The 21,539-nt window shown below is 45.6% G+C and overlaps 1 protein-coding gene across 1 annotated transcript; it reads right to left on the bottom strand.

Annotated features, from left to right (window-relative positions):
• Positions 1-7,944: 7,944 nt before the first annotated feature.
• On the bottom strand, positions 7,945-21,175 carry LOC101108019 (chloride intracellular channel protein 6). Its single transcript, XM_004023400.6, has 5 exons — positions 21,105-21,175; positions 18,923-19,048; positions 18,204-18,310; positions 16,568-16,749; positions 7,945-8,512 (listed from the first exon to the last, which is right to left on the bottom strand). Exons 1-5 carry the CDS (start codon positions 21,158-21,160, stop codon positions 8,351-8,353), a joined length of 633 nt encoding a protein of 210 aa, XP_004023449.3. The 5' UTR covers positions 21,161-21,175; the 3' UTR covers positions 7,945-8,350.
• Positions 21,176-21,539: the final 364 nt, after the last annotated feature.

The raw sequence follows: 21,539 nt of genomic DNA, 5'->3' as shown, positions 1-21,539 counted from the left end.
TTCTCCCCCTCACCGCCCCCCCCCCAGGACTGTGTAACCCAGGACCCAAACACTGACAATTAATGCTGGAAATAACTTCAGAAAGCATCTGACCCGTGGCTGTTAATCCCTGTTGCATAAGAGAATCTTCCCAGTAGAGTTTTGAAAACACCAGTGTCCAAGCCCAAACCCAGAGATTCTGATTCGGTTGATCTGAGGCAGGCTTTGGGCATTTATAATGATCAAGGCTACTCAGTTGATTCTAAAATGCAGTCAAGGTTGAAACCTACCAGTCAAGCCCACCACTTGGTTTTCAGATGAGAAACTTGAGGCAGACAAACGTTAGCCACTCCCCCCTGCTTCCCATTGCCATCCATTCATTGCTACCGCCCAGCTTCTGATTCTCTGACTGGAACGTCTCGCTCTATCCAGATGGTACAAGGCCCCCAGAGTTGACAGAACAACGTCCCCATGGCGGCCAGCATGCCCCACTCATGAGAGTGCGTGTGTGCATGCTAAGTCTCTTCAGTCTTGTCAGACTCTTTGCGACCCTATGGACTATAGCCCGCCAGACTCCTCTGTCCATGGAATTCTCCAGCAAGAATACCGGAGTGGGTTGCCATGCCCTCCTCCAAGGGATCTTCCCAAACCAGGAATTGAGCTCACATCTCCTTTGTCTTCTGTCTTGGCAGGTGGGTTCTTTACCACTAGCGCCACCTGGAGGAGAAGGCAGTAAAGCCCTTCAAGGACCACGAGGCAAGATGGAAGTCACCTCGCTGTGGTCACCATTTCCTCCTCAATTTCCGATGCACACCCATGACCTATGGAACCGCAAACTGGCCAGGCTTTGTAAAGTGCTACCCAAATGCGCTTGGTCACTCTCTTACATCATTCGTGGTAGCATCGCCTCAGGAACCTGGAAAAAGTGTGCACTTTGCCCACTCACCCATTTGGTTCCTATTACACGTGTTCTTAGGCATCTTTCTGGGGCTGTTCTATTTTTTCATTATCACTGCACAGTTTATAAATGCAAGACACATTTTTTTCTTACTTCTTTTTAAATTTTGTGTATTCTGGTATCACACCCAATACAACAAATTCTTTTTTCCCTTGCTTTAGTCAGAAAAAATAAAATTTGCCAAATATGCACCAAAATGGCCTGCTCAACACCTGAACCACCAGCAAATAACCCTAAGATTTTATTTCAAACAGCACTCTCTTTTGGGACCAGTGAGCTGCAAACAAATAAAAGTTGAACAATTATGATGGAGGCAAGACAGATCCTGCTGCTCTGTCTCTCCTAGAATTCTAGGCGCCTCCCTAATCCATTTCTCTTTCCTCTTGGCTCCAATCTTGAGAGAGCCCAAGATCAGTAGAAAAAGGAACCCCACAAGCAGGCCTCTACACCTCCACCTTGTCAAAGGTTTAAAAAACAAGAAGCAAATAACCTTGGTAGAATAACTTGTGTGATTCTTTTGCTTCTTTTAGGTATAATCCACACTGTAGGGAAATTATGCGCAAGTGTTTCAGAGACTCCTATGTACCTTTCAAATACTTTGGCATATGATATGACCAGAAACAGGGCTTCCCAGGTGGCGCGAGTGGTAAAGAACCTGTCTGCCAAAGCAGGAGACGTAAGAGATGCAGGTTTGATCCCAGGGTTGGGAAGACCCCTTGGAGGAGAGCATGGCAACCCACTCCAGTATCCTTGCCTGGAGAATTCCATAGACAGAGGAGCCTGGCAAGCTGCAGTCCTAGGGTCACACAGAGTTGGACACAACTGAATCAACTTAGCACATGTGCACACGACCAGAAACAGCCGGATCGGACAACACTGTCCAGGGCTCAGCAGCAGGTCTGGGCTCTGGGCCTCTCCCCAAGGTCACAAACCCCAACCCCGGGCATTTTGTGTGTGTGAAATTCGCTGTCATGTCTGACTCTTTGTGACCCCATGGATTGTAGCCTGTCAGGCTCCTCTGTCCATGGAATTCTCCAGGCCAGAATATTAGAGTGGGTAGTCATTCCCTTCTCCAGGGGATCATTCCAACCCAGGGATCAAACCCAGTCTCCTGCATTGCAGGCAGATTCTTTACAGTCTGAGCTACCAGGGAAGTGCTAGCTGCAGCTAAACTCAGTTTTTGTGTCAGTTTCATGGGCTTCCAGAAAGAATTCAGGACTATAACGTGAACAAACATCCTCTAACTGATCCACCTTAGGTAGCCAGGGTTTTGTGTAACATGTTCTTAGGACGATGCACACCTTGGTTCTCTTAACTGTAAAAGATTTTTTTTTTTTTTCCCAAAGCCTAATAGTGAACCACTGGAGGTGGGGAAGGAGAAATGAGTGGAATGTTGCCAAGAGTGTGCTTCTGGTCAGTGACTGAAGGAGGAAAGGAAGGAGCCTGGACCTCACCTTACAGGTTGTGTGTGTGTGCATGTGCACATATCTGGGTACATGAGTGGGTCAGTGTGTGTGACTGTATTGAATGAGTATGCTTGTGTGTGTCTATGGGGATGTGTGTGAATATGTTTGTGTGTTTGTGTTGCAGGATGGAGGATCCCTTCCAGGGCCTGAGAGTGGGCTCTCGTTTGCATTTCTGAGTCTAACACTCACAAGTGAATTGTGCTAAGAACACATTTGCTGACTAAGCATGAGATTTTATTGGGAAGGGGTGCTCCAGGGGAGAGCAACAGGGTGGGGGACCCAGGAAAACTGCTCTGCCACACGGCTCACAGTCTTGGACTTTATGGTGATAGGATTAGTTTCCGGGTTGTCTTTGGCCAATCATTCTGACTCAGAGTCCTTCCTCATGGTGCACACATTGTTCAGCTGAGATGGACGCCAGCGAGAAGGATTCTGGGAGGTGGTCAGACATGTGGTGTCTCCTTCTGACCTTGCCTGAATTCTTCTGATTGGTGGTGGCTTATTAGTTCTGTGTTCCTCACCAGGACCTCCTGTGATGAAATATCTCAAGCAGATGGTTACTGTGGTATCTGGCCACGGTGGGCGGCTTCAGTCAGTGCTTCTCCTAACATTTGAACATGTGTGAGAGTTCTGTGATCATGCTGTCAGTGTGTGTGAATGTATGTGAGTGTGTATGTACCTGAGTGTGCATGTGTGTAGAACGTGCATTTGTGTCTATCAGAGCTTGGGCATACACTCAATTTCTGGAGATAGTCCCATAGTTCACAGGTAACCTGTTGAGACCTCTAGTCTCAGAAGGTTCATTCCTGGGCTAAATGCTATCGTTGCATCTCTGTTTGCAGAACCATGCTCAGAAAGTACATCTTTGTGGCACTCATATTCTTTTTCAGCCTACACTTGGAGATTCTGTGTTCAGAAGTAAAGCTAATTTTTTCTGAACTGTCCAGCCTCTAGGGGAACTAAAAGCAAGAAAGAATCTCCTTAGCCCAAGAACCTTCCCAGGATTACCCTCAAAGGAGGGCTGTTCTCACGACTTGTATTTGGATCCCTGGTGACTCAGATGGTAAAGAGTCTGCCTGCGATGCAGAAGACCTGTGTTTGACCCTTGGGTGGGGAAGATCCCCTGTTGAAGGGAATTGCAACCCACTCCAGTATTCTTGCCTGGAGAATTCCATGGACAGAGGAGCCTGGCAGCCTATAGTCCATGGGGTCACAGAGTTGGACATGACTGAGCGACTAATACACACATATGGTATGTTTGGAAGAACAAATGCATTTTGTTTTTTGTTTTTTGTTTTTTAAAAAAAACATGCCTGGAGAAGACTTTAAGGCAGGTGAACAACCCTGGAATATTCCTCACCTGCCTGCACCTGAACAGCTTTTGAGGGGCCTGCGAAGGGTTTGTGGGGGTGGGGTCCCTGAGAGGGGAGAGTGCCAGGAGCCAGATTTCCTACAACTACACTTCAAAATGGAAATGGATTAAGGATCTAAACGTTAAGACCAGAAACTATAAAATGCCTAGAGGAGAACATAGGCAAAACACTCTCCAACATAAATCACAGCAGGATCCTCTATGACCCACCTCCCAGAATATTGGAAATAAAAGCAAAAATAAACAAATGAGACCTAATTAAACTTAAAAGCTTCTGCACAACAAAGGAAACTATAAGCAAGGTGAAAAGACAGCCTTCAGAATGGTAGAAAATAATAGCAAATGAAGCAACGGACAAACAACTAACCTCAAAAATATACAAGCAACTCCTGCAGCTCAATTCCAGAAAAATAAATAACCCAATAAATGACCCAATCAAAAAAGAACTAAATAGACATTTCTCCAAAGAAGACATACAGATGGCTAACAAACACATGAAAAGATGCTCAACATCACTCATTATCAGAGAAATGCAAATCAAAACCACAATGAGGTACCATTTCACACCAGTCAGAATGGCTGCGATCCAAAAGTCTACAAGCAATAAATGCTGGAGAGGGTGTGGAGAAAAGGGAACCCTCTTACACTGTTGGTGGGAATGCAAACTAGCACAGTCACTATGGAGAACATTATGGAGATTCCTTAAAAAACTGGAAATAGAATTGTCTTATGACCCAGCAGTCCCACTGCTGGGCACACACACCGAGGAAACCAAAATTGAAAGAGACATGTGTACCCCAGTGTTCATCGAAGCACTGTTTATAATAGCCAGGACCTGGAAGCAACCTAGATGTCCATCAGCAGATGAATGGATAAGAAAGCTGTGGTACATATACACAATGGAGTATTACTCAGTCACTAAAAAGAATATGTTTGAATCAGTTCTAATGAGGTGGTGGATAAAACTGGAGCCTATTGTAAAGAGTGAAGAAAGCCAGAAAGAAAAACACCAATACAGTATACTAACACATATATATGGAATTTAGAAAGATGGTAATGATAACCCTGTATGTGAGACAGCAAAAGAGACACAGATGTATGGAACAGTCTTTTGGACTCTGTGGGAGAGGGAGAAGGTGGGATGATTTGGGAGAATGGCATTGAAACATGTATAATATCATTTATGAAACGAATTGCCCGTCCAGGTTCGATGCATGATACTGAATGCTTGGGGCTGGTGCACTGGGACGACCCAGAGGGATGGTATGGGGAGGGAGGAGGGAGGGGGGTTCAGGATGGGGAACACGTGTATACCTGTGGCAGATTCATGTTGATGTATGGCAAAACCAATACAATATTGTAAAGTAATTAGCCTCCAATTAAAATAAACAAATTTATTTTTAAAAATGGAGCCATCTGCAAGGCTTGTATTTCAGCCACCTGGGCAAGGACAGGTCACTTGTATTTTTTCAGACCTCTTTAATGCTCCGTTAAAATGTCTTTTTGGGTCACAATTCTAATACAGATAATTTCTAATTTAACTACTGATAACCAGTCAATCCTAAAGAAAGTCAACCCTGAACATTCATTGGAAGGACTGATGCTGAAGCTCCAATATTTTGGCCACCTGATTCGAAGACCTGACTCATTGGAAAAGACCCTGATGCTGGGAAAGACTGAGGCAGGAGAAGGAGGGGACGACAGAGGATGAGATGGTTGGATGGCATCATCAACTCAGTGGACATAAGCTTGGGCAAGCTCTGGGAGCTGATGGACAGGGGAGCCTGGCGTACTGCAGTCTGTGGGGTCATAGATTCAGACATGAGTCAGTGACTGAACAACAGCATTAATTTCTAGTTCAAAGTTGCTCTTGCAATTTTACTATTATTATTTCTTTGACCGCACTGCCTGTAGGATGCCAGTTCCCCAACCAGGGATGGAATCTGCACTCCCTGCAGTGAAAGCACAGAATGTTAATCACTGGACCATCAGGGAAATCCCACTCTCATCATTTTAAAGGAAGCCCATTTCCATTCACTTTCTCGGTGAGGGTTCCCCCTTCTAAAGTTCTGTAAGTATTGACTCCTATTCCATTTTATTATTATTACTTTGGCTGTGCTGTGTCCTTGTTGAGGTGCATGGGCTTCTACAGTTGTGTCACTCAGGTTCAGTAGTTGTGGTGAGTGGGTCTAGTTGCCTGGCAACTTGTGGGATCTTAGCTTCCCAACCAAGGATCAAACCCGTGTCCCCTCTATTGGAAGGCAGACTCTTAACCACTGGACCAGCAGGGAAATCCCATCCTACCTTTTTATTTTAAAGAGAAGTGTAATGTAGGGTTATCCCTAGAATGATGTGGGTCAGGGTCATGTTAGTGGTGTGTGTCCTGGGGAAAGTCACATCCTGTGACTTACTCCCCATCTTTTCCCATCAGGCAAAGGATTGGGTGAAGCGATACACACACACACACACACACGCACACACACACACGCACACACACACACACACACACACACACACACACAGTCTCAGTGGAAGATGCAAAGTAAAATAAAGAAAAATTAAAGATTTTGGCTCCAGATAAATGTTTTCATAATGCATTTAATTTGTAAGGCACAAAGGTTTTATGTAGATTGCTTTAACCTCTAAAAATATAAACTTGGCACTAAGGTAGTCAATTCATTTACTAAGTTTAAATGTAACATGGTAAAACTCATCTTCGGAATCTGACCCCTAAACTGATGGGAAACAGGAATCACGGCGACACATGCCAGACACAACTTCTTAAAATAAATGGCTAAACTAAGCAAGTGGAGGGCTGGGGTTTGGCTGCCCCTGGTTAAACCATAGCATCCAGTACGAGGAAAGAGAAAGTGGCCACCCTTTGAAGGGCTTTGTTCCTCTTAGCAGACATCTTTTTCTAAATCCCCGAAATCTCAGAATGTTAATGCATCTTCCTTTTTTTCCAAATGAATCGCTGGGTGAGCAGGTGTATACTTTTTTTCCTAACGAGTTTTTAACATCAATCACATGCCGCCTCCAACTCCACAAGCGAGTTTTCTGGAAGGTGTGTGCCAATGTCAAAAGAACACCACCTGGCTGATGACGCTGGAACCCTGGGAGTCTAGATGAGCGTGGAAGGAGTCTCCCATTCTGTCCTCCAAGCCTTGAGTAGGAACCCAGCCCCCCCACACACAGCTGCTGCTGCGAGGCTGGCTCAGGAGTGGGGGAGGGGAAGTCAGATGAACCAGAACACTCTTTTTTGACTCAGTACTTTCCACTTCCTCCCCAGCTTGCCTATTTACCAGAAGTGCCCAAGAGGAGTCACCAAGAATTTAATCTCCCTGGATTTTCCCTGCCTGACCTCAAAATGACGCTAGAGAGGGCAGAGAAACAGCAGGGTTCAGGCTAGCCCAACGCGACATCATGGCGGAAGAGGTCAGTGTGACGCCATCTGAAGAATCAAGATGTGCTTGGTCTACGCTGCAACAGGGGGCAGGGAGTTTCTGCAACACAGATGACGTTCAGGGTCCTCCTGCAGGCGTGGCGTCTGAGAGGGAGGGAGCAAGAGAAGGCCCCCGAAAGGAAGCCAGAAGGAGAAACACAGACAGGCACTCTCCTCCGTGCCTTCCCTGGAACCAGGGGCAGAGGCATCAAGGCGGCAGGAACTCAGCTTCCGGTCTTGCTGGGGCCCTCCCACAGCTTCCGGTCCTGTGGGTCTTCGCAGTTGCCTGCGTCTCTGTGGCCCCTGAAGTTCTCCATCCCTCTGAAACTTGGCTCCAAGCACACTCTTGAGATCTGTGGTGCCAAATCTTTTTGTTTTAAGTCCTCTAGGGCTGACCAACAAGGTATTACCAAGGCGGGGGTTGGGGGAGGGGGGAGTGGTCCCTTCACCAGTCCTTGAAAATAAACTAACACAATACCACAGAGGCAGGAAATTATATGTGGTTTGAATGCGTATGTGTGAAAGAGTCTGAAGACTTGGAAGATACTCACCAACACGTTATCAGCAGTTATCTAACTGTAGTGAAATTCTAGGTGACTTTTGTCTTTCTTTTTTATACCTTCTGACTTTGTTTCAAATATTAAAACAAGCAAGTATCACTTTGTAATTATAAAAATAATTTTGTTTTTTTAAAGTTAAACTACCATTTTAGAGCAGAAGGCTATGAATGATTATGAAAACTATCACAGACAAACACACTTTTTTAAAAAATAAAGGAGGTTAATAATAGGTAAGGCTTGAATTCAAGCCTTATTTGCTTTGAAACTTAAACTGCAAAACTCATGCCCTAAATAGCATGGATTACAAGGTCCCGGAATGCCAAAGATATAAATGAACATAAACCAGACAATTGGAGTGTATAACAACTGGTATTATTCATATATACTAGTGAGCTGACAAATTACAAGGCTAGGAATAATTTCCTGTTGAGTGGATCATGCGATGGTATCCACATTGCTAAAGTATGAGCATTATTTTGCAAAGGATGGTTACTGGGAGGGAAAGGCAAAGGAGACACTCTTTCCATAGTCTAGCTCACACAGCTGAGAAAGGAGACAGAAAACAGTCTGGCTTCACTTCATTCTTTTGGCAACATCTGAATATGCGTGTTCAATCTCCTGGTCAGCGGGACATGTGTTTGTGTATTCATCCCGAGCATATGCATTGTTCAAGTACCTCCAGATGCCAGTCATTTCAGAAGGAAATTCAAAATCTTTGTATCTCTTGGCCACGATCTGAAAATGAAGAGGAAACAGTCAGAAAGGGAAAACCCACAAACGTAGGCAGTTACATCAGACAATCCATTCTTCTGAGGCGTGTAATATATTCTTTCTCAAGTTCCCATGTCCTACAGCCGTTCAAGCTGCCCAAGTTGAGATATGAGTTTTCCGGGGGCATACTGAGTATGGGACTCAAAACAGAGGTGCTACACAACCATGCCCACCCATTCATCACAGACAGTCCTCATGACCCACTGGCATGAATTTGCTCTATTGTCTAGTTGCTCAGTCGTGTCCAGCTCTTTTGTGACCCCATGGACTGTAGCCCACCAGGCTCCTCTGTCTGTGAGATTTCCCTGGCAATAATACTGGAGTGGGCCACTATTTCCTTCTCCAGGGGATCTTCCTGACCGAAGGATTGAACCCGAATCTCCTGTGCAGATTCTTTACCATCTGAGCCACCAGGGAAGCCCTGAGCTTGCTCTGTAACCTGGTGGATTTCTCTTTGTCTTTCTAGTAGTTTTCTCTCCCTGTGTTCTGCTGCTGGGTTATTTGGTGCCTAAAGATTCAGATGGCTCAGATGGTAAAGAGTCTGCCTGCAATTCAGGAGACCTAGGTTTGATCCCTGGGTCAGGAAGATCCCCTGGAGGACATGGCAACTCACTCCAGTATTCTTGCCTAGAGAATCCCATGAGCAGAGGAGACAATCCATGGGATCCACAGATTTGGACACAACTAAGTGACTAACACTTTCATTTTCAAAGGTTCAGGATGGATCTTCAGTTTAGATTGTGCCAGGATCACTTTGAAGTGCCCTCTTTTTCCTATTTGCTGAACCTCACCTTCTGAAACCCCAAGTACCTGGGTATATTACACCTGTGGATTTCCATCATTCTGCCCCTGAAAGGATCATTTCATTGTGGGTCTACCATGTGCAGAGGGCAGATTCATGAACTGAAAAATCCTTATTCTCAAGGAAACAGTGAATGTTTTCCCAGGTGGCTCAGAGATTAAAGCATCTGCCTACAATGTGGGAGACCTGGGTTTGATCCCTGAGTCAGGAAGATCCCCTGGAGAATGAAATAGCAACCCACTCCAGTATTCTTGCCTGGAGAATCCCATGGACGGAGGAGCCCTGTGGGCTCCAGTCCATGGAGTCGCAAAGAGTCAGACACGACTGAGCGACTTCACTTACTTACTTACAGATGGGGTAGCTGAGAATGGATATCATGAAAACACAGTGGTGTGAGATGTCTCCTCTGGCTGGAGGGTGTCACTGGGAATTCACCACAAAGGAGGGTGTATCCTCTTGCAGATGATATGTGTTCCCTGGGGTTGCCTTAACAAAGCACTACATCCGTGGGTGGCTTGAAACAACAGAAATGTCTTCTCCCACACTCCTGGAGGCCCAGAGTCCAAGATCATGGTGTCAGCAGGGCTGAGCTCCCTTTGAAGCCTCCAGGGAAGGATCCATTCCAGGTCTCTCCCTGTCTCTGGCTCTTGGGAGCACAGCTCCAGTCTCTACCTGGCACTTTCCCTGTGTTGGTGTCTCTGGATCCAAATTCCCTTTTATAAGAACATCTGTCATGTTGGATTAGGGGCCCATTATACTGCTTCTAATCGATTAACATGATCTCATCTTAACTAATTACATCTGCAAAAACTCTATTTCCAAATAAGGTCAGTTTTGAGATATTGGGAGTTAGGACTTGGGTCTAACTTAGATATGAATTTGGGGGGACAAATACTTGGAAAGCTAAGACAAACCTAGACAGCTTACTAAAAAGCAGAGACATCACTTTAGCAACAAATGTGCATATAGTCAAAGCTATGGTTTTTCCATAAGTCATGTATGGATGTGAGAGTTGGACTGTAAAGAAAGCTGAGTGCCAAAGAACTGATGCTTTTGAACTGTGGTGTTGGAGAAGACTCTTGAGAGTCCCTTGGACTGCAAGGAGATTCAACCAGGCAATCCTAAAGGAAATCAATCCTGAATATTCATTGAGAGGACTGATGCTAAAGTTCCAATACTTTGGCCAAGTGATGCAAAGAGCTGACTCATTGGACAAGACCCTGATGCTGGGAAAGATTGAAAGCAGGAGGAGAAGGGGACGACAGAGGATGAGATGGCTGGATGGCATCACCTACTCAATGGACATGAGTTTGAGTAAACTCCAGGAGATGGTGATGGGCAGGGAAGCCTGGCGTGCTGCAGTCCATGGAGTCCCAAAGAGTTGGGCACTACTGAGCAACTGAACAACAATACTTGGAAGGACAGTATTTCCCGTTATATTGGCTCCTGGGATGTTTGGACAACATGAGTGTGGAATCTGTCACCAGTTAGAAGATCTTCAGGACTTATTTCTCAGATTTTGGAAGCTGGGAGCTAATGATGCAGCAAGACAGGATCACATATCTTTTCATAGAGCCTTCTAAATAATTATCTTTTACTTGAATTCAATCTTACTAGAGATTAATGTCAAGACTCCTGCTTTTCTTTTGTTTGCATTTGCCTGCTTTTGCTTTACCCAAACATTCTGAGTAAATTTATTACATATGTGCCTCTCATAAATGTAAACTTGTTTTATATCATATCTTATTAATGTAATACTTTGTTTCCCAACTTCCTGTAAATATTTTTGCATTTATGTATGTGTGTGTTTCCCTCTCTGGTGGTTTGGAAGGTTTATGGTCTGTTTTAACTCTTCCAGTGGTTGTCATTGCTTAGTTGCTAAGTTGTGTCTGACTCTTTGTGACTGCATGGACCTGCCAGGCTTCTCTGTTATGGGATTTCCCAGGCAAGAATACTGGAGTGGGTCCAGTGGTTTCCTATATAACTTTAAGTAATAGGAATTCTTTATTTCTTGATTTATCAACTATTCTTTGATTGACCTCTACTTACTCCTGATAATAAGCAAGGAAAGTAGTATACTTACACTTCTTCTTGTTTCTGACCTATTATCCTCCTTCCAATGGTGTGAAAATTGAAGTTTAGCACATCTGATTCAGTCCTGTAGCTATAATTCCTACTGCTGTTGAGTTTTAGTTCTGGTTTCAGATTTGCCACCAATCCTTTTATACCACACACCTTCTCTGTTCTTGGATTCTTATTTTATTATCCTTTTTTATTATGTCATCATATAGAAATTTTATTTTTACAAAATGGCTCAGAGTGTTTATTCCATCAAGACCAGAAGTCTAGGTAAAAGCAACAATTTACTTGGATATGAAATTCTTACATCACACCTCCTTTCCTTTAATCCTTGAACTATTGGCTGTGCTGGGTCTTCGCTGTGGCACACAGGTTTCTCTAGTTGCAGGGCATGGGCTTAGCTGCCCCAAAGCATGTGGGCTCTGAGTTCCCTAACCAAGCATAGAACCTGTGTCCCCTGCATTGGAAAGTGGATTCTTAACCACTGGGCCACCAGGGAAGTCTCAAACCCTTTAACTGTTAAAACACTGTTTTCTGGCTTTTAACGTGATCCTAGAATCCTGCAGAGAAGGGAATGACAACCCATTCTGGTATTCGTTCGTTTTTAATTGAAGGATAATTGCTTTATAGAATTTTGTTGTTTTCAGTCAAACTTCAACATGAACCAGCCATAGGTATACATATATCCCCTCCCTTTTGAACCTCCCTGCCATCTCCCTCCCCATCCCACTCCTCTCGGTTGATACAGAACCCCTGTTTGAGTTTCCTGAGCCACAGAGCAAATTCCCAATGGCCGTCTATTTTACATACAGTAATGTAAGTTTCCATGTTACTCTCTTCATACATCTCACCCTCTCCTCCCCTCTCCCTTGTTCATAAGTCTATTCTCTATGTCTGTTTCTCCATTGCTGTCCTGTAAATAAATTCTTCAGTACCATTTTTCTAGATTCTGTATATATTCATTTGCATATGATTCTTATCTCTCTTCCTGACTTACTTCACTCTGTATAATAGGTTCTAGGTTCATCCACCTCATCAGAATGACTCAAATGTGTTCCTTTTTATGGCTGAGTAATCTTCCATTGTGTATATTTACCACAACTTCTTTATCTATTCATCTGTCGATGGATAGCTAGGTTGCTTCCATGTTCTAGCTATTGTAAATAGTGCTGCAATGAACAATGGGATGCATGTGTCTTTTTAAATTTTGTTTTCCTCCAGGCATATGTCTAAGAGTGGGATTGCTGGGTCAGATGGTGGTTTTACTCCTAGTTTTTTAAGGAATCTCCTTACCATCTTCCATAGTGGCTGTATCAATTTGAATCCTCACCAACAGTGCGAGAGTGTTCCCTTTTGCCCATACCCTCTCCAGCATTTATTGTTTGTAGACTCTTTGGTGAGGGCCATTCTGACTGGTGTGAGGCGATATCTCATTGTGGTTTTGATTTGCATTTCTCTAACGATGAGCAATGCTGAGCATCTTTTTGTTTGTTTGTCAGCCATCTGTATGTCTTCTTTGGAGAAATGTCTGTTTAGGTCTTTCCCCCACTTTTTGACTGGGTTGTTTGTTTTTCTGGCATTGAGTTGTATGAGCTGCTTGTATATTTTGGAAATTAATCCTTTGTCAGTTGTTTCATTTGCTATTATTTTCTCCCATTCTCAGGGCTGTCTTTTCACCTTGCTTTTAGTTTCCTTTGCTGTGCAAAAGCTTTTAAGTTTAATCAGGTCCCACTTGTTTACTTTTGTTTTTATTTCTGATACTCTAGGAGGTGGGTCATAGAGGATCTTGCTTTGATTTATGTCATCACCACACCAGTATTCTTGCCTAGAGAATTCCATGGACGGGGAGCCTGGAAAGCTACAGTCCATGGGGTGGCAAAGAGTCAAACATGACCGAGCAAGCAACACTTCCACCTCACTTTAGAGACATATGTGGCTAGTCTGAATTTCTCTGTTGTGTAGGTGGCCTTACCTTTTATTATTATTACTATTATCATTATCATCTGGGCACCCAAAAGGTTCTTTTTTATTGTCAAAGTTCAGTAATTTATCAGTTATATCATACATAGTGTGTTGACTGTTCAGGACAGTATTTTTCTAAACATGGATTGCTATTTAAAGTAAATGTTCAGGTCTTCCTTTAGTTCAAAACTCTTTACCTTTGAGTCTGCTTTTTCCTCTTTTTTTTCCTTTCTGGTTCTCTTGTTCCTGATTATGTGCACCTAGATTCTCTCTAATCACCTTTACCTCTTGCTTCTTCTCCATTCAATTTGAGAGAATTTCCTCAGGCTGTCCTAAAAATCCTTGATGAATTTCTGCAAAGTCATATTCCACCTCTTGCTACTCCTAATACAACTTCTAAGCAATTTCTGAAATTGCTTTGTTTTTAAGTTTTTTTTTTTTCCAGTTCTACCAGTTTCATTTTCATCCTCTTTGTGAGATTATATTTTTTGACACATTGTGACTTGTCTCTGAGCCCTTTCTCCAAAGGTTTGTTTGCTAGGCTGAGTAACTCAGTCATGTCCAACTCTTTTGAGATCTCATGGACTGTAGCACACCAGGATCCTCTGTCCATGGGCTTTTTCACCCAAGAACACTGGAGTGGGTTGCTATTTCCTACTTCAGGTCATCTTCCCAACAAGGGATAAAACCCATGTCTCCTGTGTCTTCTGCCTTGCAGAAGTGGGCTTTTTACCCACTAAGCTATCAGGGAAGGAATCATGTTCTCTTTCTTTCTTTCTTTCTTTTTTGAGGCTGTAGAGAAGCATCTGTCTGAAAAGTTCTTTGGTTTACTGGACCAATCTTAACCAGAGAGGTGTTTCTCATCTGCCTTTTTCTCTTTTGTTCTATTTAACCCTTCCCCTTCTTCTTTGTGATCATCTCTACCCACATAGAGGTCCCACTTGGATTCCTTTAGGTTACTAAACATCTTTTAATGGGCAGACCAATTGGACCTACTATTTGCCTAAAAACAAGGTGGAGAGCATTGGGAGTAAGGCCAGGCAGCAGGCAGACCAATTTGGATATTTATTCTCAAACACCTGCTCATCAAGGGGCTTCCCTGGTGGCTCAAATGGTAAAGAATCTTCCTGCAATGCAAAAGACCCAGGCTCAACCCCTGGTCAGGAAGATCTCCTGGAGAAGGAAAAGACAGCCCACTCTAGTATTCTTGCCTGGGAATTCTGTGGATGGAGGAGCCTGGCAGGCTAGAGTACACAGGTCACAGAGTCAGACACAACTGAGTGACTAACCCGTTAACTTTTTCACCTGCTCATCAAACAGTGCTCTATACTCTGCTCCAGGGACACATGAGGGTCAAGGTCAAAGTCAGGGTTAGTGCCTCCTCCACTCTGAGGATTAGGAGGAGGTTGTCATGGCTAAAAGTGACGCTGAGGTCATCTACAGTCTCTCTTCTGAGTGATTCCAAGTTTATTTCTTTTCTCTGCTCAGCAGTCAAAAAGCAGAATGCTTCTCTCCTTCTCTCCTCCCTTCCACCTCCCCTCCCTGTTCCTTTGGGTCAGGGGACAGTGGCAGAACACACAGGCAGCACCTCTGAACAGTTTCACCTTCAGCTCTGCCCCCACAGAGCTCTCATCTCCATAGGGCTGGTCCCTGCCTCTCTTGGCCCACTCCACGCTCTGTCTTCAAACAAAGAACCATGGGGTCACAAAGAGTTGGACACAACTGAGTGACTGAACTGAACTAAAATCCCAAATAAAGGCGTTATTAGAACAAAAGGTCCTTGACTTGTATTTCCCTATGTCTTCTCTCCCATCTCCCTATCCTTATACCAAGGACCTAGTTCTGGACCTGGTATGACCTGTATAATAAGGATGCCTCTGAACAAGGGTTGGGCTTCTTCCTGGGGAATCTAGGGACACTGAGGACCAGGGGCACACCAACAGTGATAATGATACAAAAACTAACAGCTGTGAGTGACACCCAGACTGGGGCACTTCAGAGAGGAGCCGTAACTAAGGAGTCCAAGGGTGGGGTCATCTGCTTCTGAATTTCAGAGTCACCCACAGAAATTCTGATTATATACGTCAGGGGCTGAATTGAGGGGTTGACATTTCTAACAGGGCTTCCCTGGTGGCTCAGCAATAAAGAAGCCATCTGTATTGTCTTATATGTGGATTCAATCCCTGGGTCAGGAAGATACTCTGGAGGAAGGCATGGTAACTCATTCCAGTAACCTTGTTGGGAAAATCCCATGGACAGAGGAGTCTGGGGAGCTGTAGTCCATGGGGTCGCAAAGAGTCAGAGACGCCTGGAGCCCCTAGCAGGCACATTTTCTATGTTAGTAGGCACAATTCTTATGCCTACTAATGTTGGAGAACTACTGGTCTAGGGAATCTTTAAACCCTAATTATACATGACCAGTGACTTTTATTTCATGTTCGATCACCAGGGAAAACAGGCTGCCACACGTGGTCCAGCAGAGGAGTTGTCAGCTGCTCACCAGCTGTAAGGGGTCTGTGTTAAGAGCCAACCTCCTCCCTTATCCCAGGGTTAGGCTTACTCTTCCCATCACCAACAATTGACTGAGTTCATTTTTTCTTTCCAAGGTTGGCTCAGCTGTTTTGGTTGCTGTTTTTGTATTTGGACTGCACTGCTCAGCTTGCAGGATTTTAGTTGCCCACCCAGGCATTGAACCCAGGCCACCCCGGCAAAAGTGCTGAGTCCCAACCACTGGACCACCACCAGGGAATTTCCCGAGTTCACATTTTAATCCTCGCAGATTCCAAACACCATCTCCCAGCCTGGAGTGTGAAACAGCAGCTACAATCAATGTATTCCCTCAAGTTGCTTTCACGTAGCTTGTCTTTAGGCTGTGGGGGTTAAGACTGGAAAAGAGAAGCTGTGAGGATGGAGGGATGAGAGCCAAGCTCTCAGATGCTTGAGGAGAACCTCCGAGGAACATCTGAGAATAGCATCCACATATCTCAAACTTGGGGCTTGGCTGCCGCAAACAGAAACTAGCTAGATTTTTAAATTCAGGAGACCCTGTTTTAGATTGTCTTGGCAAAACACACACACACACACACACACACACACACACACACACACAAGTCCAAACAAAATGAAACAAAGCCCCATTCATGTATTCAGCACCCGAGGTACGAGGAAGGACAAACCTTAATAATGTGGAGCTTGGGTAAGAGGTTACAGTCAGCCAGCGTGAGCTCATTCCCATCCAGGAACTTCCCTCCAGAAACAGCAGCTTCCTCGGTGCTGTAGGCATCTATCTTATCAGGCAGGGGTCTGTTCAGATAACTATCGAGCTTCTTCAGGGCCTTTAACAGGTTCCTTTCATAAACTAAAATGGGAAGGCAGAAAACAACTACGATGAGCCATGGAAGTCCACGTCTCCTGTCTTTGTTATTGTTCACTCGGTCAGTCCTGTCTGACTCTTTACAATCCCATGGACTGCAGCACGCCAGGCTTCCCTGTCCTTCACCATCTCCCAGAGCTTGCTCAAACTCATGTCCATTGGGTCGACGATGCCATCCAACCATCTCATCCTCTGTCATCCCCCTCTCCTCCTGCCCTCCTCTCTCTAGATATCAAAAAAACAAACAAACAAACAAACAAACAAACAATAAAGGAGTTTGTCCCTTCCATCCTGAGATATGGCCAGTGAGTGTTAAGAGAGTCAGGAAGGAGACAGGTGGGTTTATGAGATCTAAATAAAAGATTCACTTCTCCTTGGAAAATAATTCTGCTGTCTACACAACACTGCTGCTTCTAGAACTTATTCATTTATTCAAAAATCTATATGGAGAAACTTTCATGGTGGGCATCACCAACTCAACGGACATGAGTCTGGGTAAACTCCGGGAGTTAGTGATGGACAGGGAGGCCTGGCGTGCTGCAGCCCATGGGGTCACAAAGTGTCAGATGTGACTGAGCGGCTGAACTGAACTGAATGGTTAAGACTCTGTGCTTTCCAGGTGGGATGGGGTGAGAGGTGGGAGGGAGGCTCAAGAGGGAGGGGATGGGTATATATCTCTGGTTGATTCATGTTGATGTATGGCAAAAACCAACTCAATATGGTAAAGCAATTATATTCCAACTAAAAATAAATAAACTAAAAAAGACTTCACATTTCCAATGCAGGGTCAGAGAACTTAGATCCCACATGCCATACAATGTGACCAAAACATTTTTTAAAAAATTAAAAAAAATCTTTGTGGAAATCGCATAGTGAAGGGAGCACCAACAGAAGGTTCATTCACCCTGAATTCCATGGGAGAGCAAAGAATCACTGGTGGTGATGATTTTCTCCTAAAAATGTCCTTGTTTGGACAATCTCTAGAAAAACACTCAGTCCCTGAAACCCATGTGCAAGCTCAGAGTGGGAGGCACTTTTTCCTTATTTCTATACACAGGTCCCTCCCCGCTGTGCTGCTGCTGCTGCTGCTAAGTCGCTTCAGTCGTGTCCAACTCTGTGCGACCCCATAGACGGCAGCCCACCAGGCTCCCCCGCCCCTGAGATTCTCCAGGCAAGAACATGAGTGGGTTGCCATTTCCTTCTCCAGTGCATGAAAGTGAAAAGTGAAAGTGAAGTTGCTCAATCGTGTCCAACTCCTAGCGACCCCATGGACTGCAGCCTACCAGGCTCCTCCGTCCATGGGATTTGCCAGGCAAGAATACTGGAGTGGGGTGCCATTGCCTTCTCCGACCCCGCTGTGCAGTGAGTCAGAATTCCCCACATCTTATAAGAAGCCACACCAGAGGCGGAATGGAGGTCCATGGAGAAAACAGACACACTCTCGTTTGCATCCTTCTTGGTGTTTTTTATAAATGCTGAAAACTTGGCAAACACGTCATTTCTGGCAGAGTTAGATTCAGGGTGCTGGGTCCCCAGCTCAGGGTACCTTGAAAAGTTCAAAGCGAGAGTATCACAGATCAGCAATGTTTGATTTAGGAGAATACAAAGCGGGAGGGGAAGAAATTACTTTCTCTGAGCACATATAAAAATGAAAACTGCTCCTTAAATGTTTTCCTAATCTTTCCATCTTGAAAGTTGGGAGCAACCCCATCCAGGAGTACAGAACTGGATGGACTGTTCTCATCCTGGGATGGAGGGCCCCCTAGCCTTGCTGGTCTTGGTTCTCTTCCTCCTGAAATAAAGATGATGAACTAGAGGGTTCCCTTGCAGGCCCAGCCTGCAGCGATGCTGCGTGTAACACACCCTCCCAAAGGGCCAGCAGAAACAGGCCACCCACGTGACATCGGCCCACTTCCTCCCCACTTCCTGCCATCAAACCCTAATTGCCAAATGGCAGGTGCAGAGCAGTGAAATCCCAGCCACCTAGACTCAGGGCTTCTAATCTCGCTGTGTTTCCTGTGGCACACCACAGGTACAGCTCAGGAGGTAAGCGCCACAGCAGCAGGAAACCAACACACAGTGCCAGGAGCTTCAGAACTGTCTGTGAACAGGGGAAAGTGACAGCCAAGTTGCCAGCACTGGTTTTGATGAGGCTCACCTTGGGGGAGCCAATTTCTCCTCCAAGAACTCCTCGATCTTATTCACGTCTGTCTCGACTTTACCGTCAAAAGTCATGAAAGGTGGGTTAGTGCTGGGAGCCAAGTTCTGCAGGTCCGTGGGCTTCCTGGGCAGGGGGGAAGGGCAGTGCCAGGGTTGGGATCATTGCCAAGGCTTAACCATGTGCCCCTCACCATCCACACATACACACACCAGTAGATGAGAAACCACCCTTCAGAATTTCAGAGGCAACTGGGAGTTTACAAACTGTTCTACTAGCAAGGAAAGTGTGGCCCTTTATCTGGAGACGGGGCTGAAAAGTTAACCCTCCCCAGTGTTATCAGCTAGGAGGGGGCTCAGGCAGGCTCCGCAGAGGGTCACAGCTGACCAGTCGTGGGCAGGCAGCCTCCTCCCAGTTCCCCTCCTCCTACCCGTTCCGGGTTACCTCTGACCCCATCCTGTAATGACGTCGTGGCCCATGTACGCCCGCTCCAATCCAGGGTCCTGAGCCAGGGTGGACATGCCCGGGACAGGGCCCATGGGTCCTAGGAGTGTGCATGCGTGTGCCTGTGTGTTTCTATCTCTGTGTCTCCATCTGTGTGTGTGTCTTTGTGTTTGTGTATGTCTGTGTGTATGTGCGTCTCCATTTCTGTGTGTGTGTGTGCAGGCACACGCCTGTGTGTCTGTGTTTCTGTGTGTCTCTGTGGGTGTCTGTCTCTATGCGTCTCTGAGTGTGTCTACGTGTGTGTCTGTGTTTGTGTCTGTATTTGGGTCTATGCACCTGTGTCTGTATGTCTGTGTGTGTATGTCTCCATCTCTGTGTGTATGCATGTGTGCGTGCACGCACGTGCCTGTGTGTCTGTGTCTCTGGGTGCCTCTGTGCGTGTCTGTCTCTGTGTGTCTCCACCTGTGTGTGTGTATGTGTGTGTGTGTGTCTGTGTATGCTCCTGTTCTGTGTGTCTGTGTGGATGCATGTCTCCATCTGTGTGTGTGTGTGCGTGCGCCTGTGTGTCTGTGTCTCTCTGTGCCTCTGTGCATGTCTGTCTGTCTGTCTGAGTGCGTGTATGTGTGTGTCTGTGTCTGTATTTGGGTGTGTGTATGCACTTGTGTCTGTATGTCTATGTATGTATGAGTCTCCATCTATGTGTGTGTGTGTATGCGTGTGTGCGTGTGCACGCCTGTGTATCTGTGTCTCTGTGTGCCTCTGTGCATGTCTGTCTATATGTCTGAGTGTGTGAATGCATGTGTCTGTGTCTGTATTTGGGTCTGTGTATGCACTGTGTCTGTATGTCTGTTTATATATATGTCTCCATCTGTGTGTGTGTGTGTGTGTGTGCGTGCGTGCGCATGCCTGTGTCTGGGTGCCTCTGTGCGTGTCTGTCTCTGTGTGTCTCCACCTGTGTGTGTGCATGTGTGTGTATGTGTCTGTGTATGCTCCTGTGTCTGTGTGTCTGTGTGGAGGCATGTCTCCATCTCTGTGTGTGTGTGTGTGTGTGTGTGTGCGCGCCTGTGTGTCTGTGTCTCTCTGTGCCTCTGTGCATGTCTGTCTGTCTATCTGAGTGTGTGTATGTGTGTGTCTGTGTGTCTGTGTCTGTATTTGGGTCTGTGTATGGACTGTGAAGAAAGCTGAGTGCCGAAGAATTGATGCTTTTGAACCATGGTGTTGGAGAAGACTCTTGAGAGTCACTTGGCCTGCAATGAGATCCAACCAGTCCTTTCTGAAGGAGATCAGCCCTGGGATTTCTTCGGAAGGAATGATGCTAAAGCTGAAACTCCGGTACTTTGGCCACCTCATGCGAAGAGTTGACTCATTGGAAAAGACTCTGATGCTGGGAGAGATTGGGGGCAGAACCAGAAGGGGACGACCGAGGATGAGATGGCTGGATGGCATCACGGACTCGATGGACGTGAATCTGAGTGAACTCTGGGAGTTGGTGATGGACAGGGAGGCCTGGCCTGCTGCGATTCATGGGGTCGCAAAGAGTCGGACACAACTGAGCGAATGATCTGAACTGATGCACTGTGTTTGTGTGTCTGTGTGGATGCATATCTCCATCTCTGTGTTTGTGCCTGCACCTGTGTGTCTGTGTGTCTGTCTGTGTCTGCCTGGGTGTCTCTCTGTGTGCCTGTGTGTATAGGGAACTGGGGATGGTTATTTCAATACTGCAGAAACCGGGCCTTACCTTTTCAAGTCCACTGTTGTCACATTAAATATAATGCCCTTTAGCCAGAGAATCATAAAGAGACGCTGAGAAAATGGCAATTTCCAATACTCTTACCATCGCAGCCAGCCTGCAAAAGGAAGGGCTCTTCATCAGAGCCAGCTTCACAATTACAAAGGCCAGACTCCGCTCTGCACGCACACAAAATCATGGTGAATGTATGTTAACAGTGACGACGCTGTGAGTAGCCTCCTGAGGTCCCTTCCCCCAGCCTCCAAGTGGGAGGTGTGGGCGGGGAGGACACACGCACTCGCTGAGCTTTCTGCCTTCCTTCCATCTCCTCACCACTTCCTGCCGTTCGGGGCCTCTGAATAGCAGTTCTCAGAGGGAAAGAGCAGCCAGAGGGAACCCCCTTAAAGGCAAAAAAGAAAGACATTCTCTTCCCCTCCCTCCATC

The sequence above is a fragment of the Ovis aries genome, chromosome 1 (genome assembly GCF_016772045.2).
Source record: "Ovis aries strain OAR_USU_Benz2616 breed Rambouillet chromosome 1, ARS-UI_Ramb_v3.0, whole genome shotgun sequence".
NCBI lineage: Eukaryota > Metazoa > Chordata > Mammalia > Artiodactyla > Bovidae > Ovis > Ovis aries.
The sequence above is the reverse complement of the archived record's forward strand: the minus strand, read 5'-3'. Positions and strand labels throughout refer to the sequence as shown.